Source organism: Anopheles marshallii, chromosome X (genome assembly GCF_943734725.1).
Source record: "Anopheles marshallii chromosome X, idAnoMarsDA_429_01, whole genome shotgun sequence".
NCBI lineage: Eukaryota > Metazoa > Arthropoda > Insecta > Diptera > Culicidae > Anopheles > Anopheles marshallii.
In genome coordinates, this window is record NC_071325.1 from 3,161,994 (window position 1) to 3,172,120 (window position 10,127).

At 44.9% G+C, this 10,127-nt stretch overlaps 1 protein-coding gene across 1 annotated transcript in view; it reads right to left on the reverse strand.

Moving 5' to 3' along the window:
• LOC128712611 (uncharacterized) overlaps positions 1 to 7,313 on the reverse strand; it is an 81,862-nt gene extending 74,549 nt beyond the window's left edge. Inside the window, exon 1 of the mRNA XM_053807504.1 lies at positions 7,139 to 7,313. Within this exon, the coding sequence (XP_053663479.1) occupies positions 7,139 to 7,313 (175 nt within the window). The remainder of the gene's footprint in view (positions 1 to 7,138) is intronic.
• Between the last annotated feature and the right edge of the window lie 2,814 nt (positions 7,314 to 10,127).

The window sequence follows — 10,127 nt, forward strand, 5'->3', positions numbered from 1 at the left end:
CCTTGGCCAAGGCGAGGGTAAGAATGGGAAGGGCGAGGCACACAGAACCCACATTAGGCTTTGGTTGGCTGAAATGCTCATCAAGAATTATTATTTCTTTAAATATACACTTTTACCCGTTCGTGTGCACAGCGGTACCGGTTTGCTAGCAAGGAAAGCAGCGAGTCCCCACCCCCTAACCCCCGCAAAAAAAAAACGCAAGATTTAGTACAGTGCACGGTACAGTGATGGTTCGGTGGGAGTGAAGAAACAAAACAAGCAAAAGAGAAAGTTAATCGTACGCCCTGTACAATCTTTTCACAGATTTATGCTTAAACGGGGCCAGAAGGTTACAAAATGGGGGAAATTTTTTTTTTATGGTGCCCCAATGAAACACATAAGCTGGTTACGGGCGGTTGCAAAAGTGGTTTAAATTATTCAAGATTAAGTAAAAACGGCTTTGAAACGTGGAAATGAATCGACGAGCAAAATGGAATGAGGCAAAACAATGGTAAAGTAACGATAAGTCACTGTGAGCGGATGAATGGCTAACAATATCATTAAAGTAGATAATTAGAATTACGGAAGAGCCAGAGAAACTAACAAATACTCAAATACTGAAAGAAAATCATACAAAAGCGGTTCAAAATATGACATAAAGGTAGTTAAATAGAAGAAATATAGATAAAGTTGATACAGTAAATACGAATTGTAAAACTATTTCCTTATACAAAAAAGAAAAGGAAAAACTTCGAAGAGGAACACCGACAGTAAGCAAAAACGTAGCAGAAATACATAAAGTGATCTAAATCATTTTAGATTGAAAAAAATAGTAAAGGAAAATCAGGAATATAAAAGACAAGTAGTTCAAAAGTATAAATTATTGTAAAATAATAAAGAAAGAACACAAATCCACTAAAAATGAAAGATGAAAAGCGCAGTAAAACAAAAGAATAAAACAAGCTAACATTAATGAAAGGAATAATTAAAATAATACAATAGAAATTAAAAGAAACTAAAAATAAATATCGAATCAATGTATGTCATGTAAATTATTGTAAAGTGACAAATGTAACACCTTTACAGAAATGTACAGAAAACCATTTTTACAACTAAAATAAAACCAAAAATAATAGTAACACCAAAACCGAAAGCGTTAAATAAAGCACAGCGGCAGAAGAAGCCAGAAGAACGTGCAAATTAAGCAAATGTAAAAAAAAAAAACAAGCACACACACACGGGATAGAGAGTGGAAAAATCGGTAAGTGGCGAAAAATGCTGCAACTTTATCAATATTTGCATAATATCAACCAACGCAATGCACAAACCGATGGTGTGTTTTATGCTTTTGTTTCTTTCCCACTCCCGCTCTTCTTGTCCCTGTCCTGCTTTCGCTTGCATGCCCCTGTATCATTGCTTTTCTGTTTCTCTGTTACTTTCCACCTACTTTTTGGTCAACACCACCAACCAGAGAACCTACACACACAAAAAAAAGCATAAACCGCCTGAGCGCACAACCGGATAAATTAACATTTTCTGCATTTTTCAACAAAAGTTCCAAAACAGCTCCAGTACACAGCGCCGCAACAGCGAAACTTTCGACGTATTTGTGGCTTTCCGTCACAAATTTAATGCCGTACCGACCCGCGTCCCTATGGAAACCTGGTGGAACGGTTTTTTTTTGAGGGGTGGTTGAAAGAGGTGGGCGGCGGAAAAGGTGGTTGTGGGGGGGGAAGGATCATATGTAAATGGTTTCGTGATATTTTCCACCGGGCTACTTGCTCTATCCACCTATCCCCACCCGTTGCCCCACTCCCTTGATGCCTCTCTTTCTCTCTTTCTTTCTCCCTCTCTCACTGTCTCTATCTCTCTTTTCACTTCGCCTTAGTTCAGCAAGCTAGTAAATTGTTCGGTGGTTTTTGTCGGTTGGGTTTACCATGTAACCTTCAATACTTTGGGTTGGGTTTTTTTTTGTAGGGTGAGTGGGGGTGCCGGGTGGGGGGCGGCGGTAGCAGAAAGTATTACACTGTACATGAATTTATTTTTGTTTTGAATCCGCCTCCCCCCTTTCCCCCCCTTCTTTTTTTTGGTCTGTTTTGGGTCGCTTTGTTTGGAGAAGATGTTCGTTAGCAAACAAAACAATGCATCCTGTGCACAGATTTGTACCACAAAATTACGTGTATGTGTGTGTGAGTGTGTGTGTGTGCAGTAAAGAACGACTTTGACTACAAGCGACCAGGCGCACCCACCTATTAAAGAACGTCGCCTTATTTGGCTTGTTTTCCCACGTTCCTCTTTTGCCACGGTTTTTCGTTTGGTTGAAGAAGAAGCAAAAGGCACGGAAGAAGAAGAAGGAGTAATCAACACAATAGCAACAATAAAAAAAAAAGCTTCGGAAACGATACCATCACTGTATACCGTAAGCCCGTTTATACATAGCGCAGTCTTAGGTACATGTTTTATGACGAATTTTCGGCACACAAATCATTCTAAGTCGAGGAGGGGGAGCAGGGAGAGGGTGGAAAAAGGCGAGGAGATATTTAAATCTAAGAAATGCGCGTTGTGTGCGTGTGTGTGCACGTGCTTATGATTGTATTGGCACGTAGATATAAGCGTTCTGTATGTGTGTGTTAACGCGAAAGAGAGAGAGAGAGAGAGAGAGAGAGAGAGAGTAAAAAAAAGAAACAGAGAAAGAGAAAAAGAAAGAAATAAAGAGTAACAGAGAGAGAGAGAGAGAGAGAGAGAGAGAGTGAGAAGAAAGGGAAAGGTGTTGGCGGGATAGAAAGGGACATTACAGATATATTGCAAAGTTTGCGAAATAGAAGGCAGCAAACTGTTAGCCAAACGCTTCGCTTCAGTTAAGCTAAAATACCCAAACAAAATAGTAAATAAATAAATCAATCTAACGAGCGAACGATGGGCACCAACCGGCAGGATGCTGCGACGAAAGCATAAAACCCAACACAAAGCCGGCCTTCGCTCGGGGCAACATTTTTATTATGCAAAGTAATAAAAATTACACAAATTACTATTGTCCGAGTAGCGTTTTGTTTGTGATTTTTTTTGCTGGCTTCCAATGCAAAATGCGCGCCGTCTGCTCCTGGCACGCCTGGCCCAACCTGGCGGCCGAAGGCATAAATGTACCGCCATAGGTAAGGTCACGGTGCACGGCGGCCGGACGTGGTACGCATGTACGTCACAACGGTCGCGTGTGCGAGTGGGAAAGGTTATTTCCGGGGCCAGTCGGTCAAAGCGCTGCTGAGCTGGCTGGCTGGCTGGCTGGCTGGCTGACTGTGCGTTCATCTCACTGACCTACTAACACGGGCAGGCTCTTGTACGTGTGTGTTTGTGAGCCTCTCTCGATAGATTCACTCTCTCTATCTCTCTCACAACAAACACACACAGACAAACTTCCTCTCTTTGTCGCTCTCATCGAGAAAGAGTGTACAGGATTCTTAAAGAAAAAAGAAAAGCCAGCCAAATCCTTTTGCTAAAAAGAAAGTAGAGTAAGCTTTCGGGTGAGAGAGGAAGGAAAAACAACCCATTCAGGGGGATGAAACGAACGGCATAAAGATAATGTCGACCAACGCAAAAGAAAGTATATCGATGAAACCCTCCTCATCCCATCACCCTCCCCCTCCACCCCCTCCCTCCTTCTTGAAACCCCCCCCCCCCCCAACTCGAGATGTATCCTAGCCGGGTTGGGGTCTTGCCCAGCACGGTCGGAAGAGTTCGTCATTCGACGGTTTGGAAAAAAAACCTGTTTTCCCATTTCCTACGCGCACGCGCCTTTCGTGTGCGCCCTCGTGATGTGCAACGTGTGTGTGTGTGTGCTGTACGATTTTGCTAAAAATTGCTCATGCCGATGTAAATGAGCCCGAGAGCCAGGATCCATTATCCCACGTGTACCGTGCACCAACACTACATGGGACAGCAAGCTCTCGTGCCGCAGTTGGTCGGTCTTCTGTTCCCCCATCCCACCACCCCCCCCACCCCTACCTCATTTCCAACCCAACCCAATAAACCAGTGGAGAACATCGAGTTTGCACCAATCAATCTCGCATCTTGGCTTTATCCTAACGATGCGCACACACACACACACACGTGCTCACCGATCATGGAAAATGGCACGAGATGAGAGGGAAACCCGGTGCAACATAGCGTGCGAGAGAAAGAGAGTGCCCAAAACGGGAACGATACTGGGAGCGTACGTCTAGTACAGGGGTCGGCAAGCGGTCGTGGTCGTGAAACTGTTCTACCAAAAGTTTTTTTTACCTCAATGTAAAATTTAATTAAACTCAATTAAATAAAATTTATAAAAAACCAAGGCATCAGTTACATTTTCAGTAATATTTTTTTCCGATTTCAATTAGATTTTTTTGGGGTTTATTTTTTTTAGAAAAAAAATAGTTTTTTGTCAGCATTGCATACGGGCAGGGGTTTCAAAGCGGAGTCACGTATTATCGTTCTGCTATAGTATTGGAATTAGCAACGAAAAGCAATGCTGAAACTTTCTTCAAACAGATGCCCTCAATGAAGCGATTGACGCCCCCTGGTCTAGCACGGTATGATGAGTGATGGGTGCCAGGTCCCGGGGTGTGTGCTGGAGGTTGTCGATTTTCACTTGATACCATGTTTTTTTTTTTTTGTTCACCTTGCCGAATGTTCGTTCACACCTGCGCTGCCCCTGGGAAGGACGGTGGACGGATGGACTGATGGGACCCGCCTAATGGATGTGCGTGTAAATGGAGAATGCTGATGTCTGAGACATCGAACCGAAGACACGCGGGACGGTGCGCGGCAGTCTTGTTGTTTTGTTTAAATTTAAAGCACCCTATGTGCGTTACCGGGCACACTTGTTTCAACCCTCCCTTCCCTTCTCGACGCGGCCGTCCGCCGGTGTTTGCTTAACCGGTATGACATCGCCCCGCACGCTGGGGGGGGGGGGGGGGGGGGGACTATGCTGTACAGCCGTTCCAATGACTCTGACCCCTGATCTATCCGCTTGTTGTTATTTATGTGAGCATAAAAATAAAACGGACCAGAAAACATAAGGTACTAATGGAGTCGACCCGGTCGCGGTGGAGCGGAAAAAGCAAACCCCGCGCAGCGTGGCAGTGGTGCGCTAGCGGCGCAGTGAGCAGCGTGATCAACATCGACATTTGGCCGGAAATGCGAAACGCAAATGGTGTTCGGGGTGTGGAAGAAAACCCCGCGGATATTACACATTTTTCATCACCGTACGGTGCTGACGCACCGAGCAAAATACCCACAAAACTGTGCGTCTGAAGTTGAGGTTAGGGTTTGGCTAATCGGTTGCTGGTCGATCCGAGCCGGAGTTCCGCGAAGCTCTAGATGCGTTGTTTCCCCATTTCCCCACCCGATTGCGTGGGACTCGACGCCGGGCCATGCAGCACCCAAAGTTAGATGTTTCCAACGATTTCCTGCCACGTTTCGCAACGCCAGGAAACGATTCTACCGCATGGCAAAACTTTGCTGCACACCGAAGCCCTGCGTGGTTCAAGGTCCGTCGATGATCAGTTTACATCATCAGCGCGTATCAACAATTTAAAATAGCGACATCCTGCGCTGCGGCAGTGAATCCTTTCAAGCAAACGCGCAGCACAACGACCGGCTCGGGGTCGAATTTCATGGCAGAGATATTTGATGGAAAGTTTTCCCACCGCTCGTACCGGGGGTTTGTAATAGTGATACGAGGATAAAAACTGCATGCGAATTCGAACAATTATTCGCTTGCCCACCCAACCGGGTACAGTAGACAACACCGAAAGTTCTGTACATTCCATAAAAAAAAGATAAAGTAAATAAGTTCATTTCATCGGAATTCCCTGGGATCTATAAAATTTTGTGTACCATCCTTTCTGCATGGGAGATGATTCTAAGTAATCGGACTGCAGCATTCATTCTGGGAAGCTGCATATGACCGAGGGTAGAAAACAACAATCTCTCCCGGGTTTCATCATTATGGGCGAACGAATAACGACCCTGCAATGACGACTGCAAAGCTCGTTCAGCGTGACAACGATGCCCAAAGAGCCTGCAATGTTCCGTTTGTCTCGTTTGTCCAAAACAAAGAATCCAAACTAAATAATGGAAGGGTACATCCCAAGATCACTCCTCTGGGTGTCTGTCACGTGGGTTATAGTGTGAGCTCATTTGATTGTAATAAAACCTGCCCTGCAACTAGAGCTGGACCAGAGCAGAAGAACTTTTCAGAACTCGATGGAACTCGCTGGAGAATTTTTGCATTTTGAGAGTTTCGATTTAAAATTGTACGACATTCTGATGGAAGAATTTTGTGATATTCGGGATATTCTGATGGCACCGACGAGATTTGTAGATATACAGCTTTAGTAATAGTATAAACTATTCTTAATAAGTAGATAAGGATACTTCTTTACGTAAAGATGTCCATGTAACAATAATAAATACACTTGAAAGTAGAGTTCTCAATGCTTGAACATCCTATACATCTCAGATATTCTAACAAGATCTTGAGCAAGAAAGAAGCGAAAGTACTCTACACCTCCATGTTGTCTAAACAGGACTTCTAGGCGTCTATTTCAGGATAAGACATTGTCAATATATCAACTATTACTAAATCTTTCTACCGGGAGCGGAATTCTCATTACGTGTACATCCTAGACATCTGCGAGATCAATCTGGATCTTTTAGTTAAAAAGTAACGAGAGTACTCTACACTTCGATGTTGTCTAAAGAGTACTTCCAGAAGTCTATTTAAGGATAAGATATTGATATTGTCAACAATAATTACATCTTTCCTATGGACATTCTCATTGCGTGGACATCCTAGACATCTGAGAGATCAATCTGAGAGACGTTGGGAGGATACTCTGCTCCTCAATATTGTGTAAAGAGTACTTCTAGTAGTCTATTTAAGGAAAAGATATTGTCAATATATACACCAGCATTAAATCTTTCTAATGGAAGTTAAATTCTCTTGGCGTGGACATCCTAAACATCTGAGAGATCAATCGGGAGCACCTCAATGGTGACCAAAGAGTACTTCTAGGAGCCTTTTGAAGGGGGATAAATTTTATACAACAGACATATGACTCTCCATTGAAGGGTTCTTGGAAAACGATCTACAAAACTCCTACTGCTACTGCTCCCTTACCTCGTTTGTGAAGTCCCCGATCGTCGGCTGCCGTTGACTGTAGTCTACCCGGTGTGCTGATCAGGATGAGCGCGAGCAGCAACCACGACGTCCCACGGCCAGAAAGTCTGCGTTCGGTCAACTTGCATCGACCAAGCGGAAGGTACCGGTGAAACCACGAAACTTGAGACGACATGTTCCGGCCCAGTTTCCGCACACGATCACAACACTCGGTGTAGAACGGTTTGCTTTGAGGGTTGGAGGTAAAACTGTCACTGGCGTTGCGCGCACTTCACAATCTTCACGGTGCGCGTACACACCTCACTTGTCACCTGTCGCGCAAACCTCCGGCGCGGTGTTCGCACGTGAGGCGAGTGGCAAAGGCGCGAAATGCGGAACCGCCGCAAGGAAAAGGCTTTGCGAAGATGGGCAGGTGATGAGTGTTCCGTAGGTACTGGTTGCTTGCTGAGAATGTTTGCTTGGTGTATTTGGCTCTGTCCCACTCTGCCCTTGCCCGACTATTACTCCGCTGTCACTTTGACGATTTACCATTAAAAAAACAGCTGGGAATTAGCCCTTTCTTTTCGCCGTCTCGGTGCCGTAAAGCTGATCTGATGCGTGCGGATTTTGATTGCGACGGAAGCTCTTCGGACACAAACCACCACCACGAGACCCGGAGCGCGCGCGCTTTGCCGTGGTTTGCCGGTGTGCGGGTGGTGTTTGTGTGGGTGTGGGCGCGCGCACGTCGGTGCTGGTTCGATCGCGGGGCGATCGATGGTCTAGGCACTACCTGCTGTTGCACTGCGCACACTTGCTAGCAGCTCGTCCGGCTGCAATCCTCATTTCGCGCACGGCTCCCGGCACTTCCCTAGCGTCAAATCTAGCACCAGCAACGCGCACAACGGCATGAACACTAACTGTGGTTGCTTGGTCGCGTACACGCACCGACAACCGCCACACACTGGCGCACGGTAAACGCACCCGAAACGGTCGCCATTTGGCGCGAGCTGCTTCGCTGTGAGGTTAGCAGGGGTTTGCTGGCTTCCTTCGCAGACAGATGGGCAACTTCGACCGCGCACAACCACAACGCCTCGAGATCACCTGCAGTTTGTTTAACACACACTACACACACACATACACACACTCCCGTTGAACCACTCGCCCAACTCACCGTGCGCCCATCGTTCGGTGTCACTTCACGCACCGTTACGTCCACCAACACACGCTCGAAAAACACACAAACTCGTAAATAGGTGAGTCATCTGATAAACCTAGGTGTTGCTGTTTGCTATTATGTTAGGTTATTGCTTTGCTTTTGTATTTGTTCGGTTACGGGTTTTGGAGCGTCATCGCACGCGGTGACAATCGTGTGCTACGCATTCCACATCACTGCACGATTCTAGCCCACTTAGTAGCCTTAGTTCCCCTGCTCTCTCGCTCTCTCTTCCTCCTGATTTCCTGATTTAATTATTTGCTTTTACGAAATGTGTTTTTATTTGCTTTATTATTCCCTTGTGTTGGTTTGTTTTTGTTTGCTTTCGTTTGCTGTGTTTGTTACATTTGGTTTGGTTTCGCTACATCGGCTGCGACTTGTTTGTTTTGTTTAGTTTAGTTGATTGTTATTAGATTAGGTGTATACGATTATTTGCTGTCGTTTATTTCTAGTAAATGTTATTCGCTTATTTGCTCTTTTGTCGGTGGTTGTCCCCTGCCTAAGCGAGACTAATGCTCATTAAATTGAATGGTACGTTTAAATGTTTTTTGTTTGTTTGTTTTGCAATGGTGTTTTGTTGTTTGGGTTTGTTTTTTTTTGTATTTTTTGCTGCTTCTTCTTCTTTATTTGCTTCCGGGTAGCGTGTATGAGTTTTGATTTTATGTTGCACTTGTTTGCATTTCAATTGAAGTGTTCTTTCTTTCTGCTTTCGTGTGTAAGTCTGTCTATCTCACTGCGTTCCACATTTGTGCCGCGTGCTGTCTGCTAGCCGACCTGTCATTCATACACCTGGCAGTAGAAAAGAGCAATAATATGATTAAAATATGGATGCATATTTATGGAATAGTTTAGGATTGATAAAAGGCACCGTTTGGGGAGCAAAAACAGTATGGATGGGATAGAATGTTATGCCAATCCCGCCCAATGGATAGCCGGGCGGCTCCATTGACTACTCCAACTGAACTACCGGGCGCCTCCATCGACCACTTCTACTAAACCACCAGGCGCCTCCATCCGATTGAAGCGTAAAATATGGAAATGTTACATCAAATAAAATAAGAAAGTTTTCACAAACCACTACATACGGTTTAACACTATAAAATATGAAGCATAAAATATGCCATTTGAGAACCTAATTTTTTTTATGTCCATAGCAAACATGCACTGTCAGAATTAGACACAACAGTATAGATTACATTCGCCATTATTAAGAAAATATTCACGTCGCCATTAAAAAGAAAATCTATAGTTGATCTGCTAAGTCTTTAGAAAGTTGGCAAACTGGTCTAGACCAGTCTGTTGAATTCTTGTGACGTGTTTAATAGATCGAGCGTAAAAGCGAAGCGCCCCCGCTTGCCAATACTCGCCACAATCGATGGGTGTGGATTCTTCTTCAACGCAACCCATCCACAGGACCTGCCCAGAAACGGTATCGCGCTTTTCGCCTGCATATCACCACCATCTTGCCTTGGATGAAGGGGCAGAATGGCAGCGCCCACCACACATCAGCATCGATTCGTTGTCTAAATAGTGGCAGAAATGGTCCGGTGTTGATGTAACGTGCCTTCCATATCAAGCAGCACCCTGATAATAGGGCCAGTCTCTCAGCCACGGGGGTTTTGATTCTCTCCCGCCGCTCTTTAATCATGCCGCTTTAGGACAGGGGGCACTCAACCAGAACACCAATGCTCTCGTGAGTGCTAGCGCCTGTTGTGTAGCCGAATGAGGTAAACAATACAATGGGTGGATTGTCGTTTTTTGTATTATTATTTTCCGCTCTTATTACTTTTGTCCCTA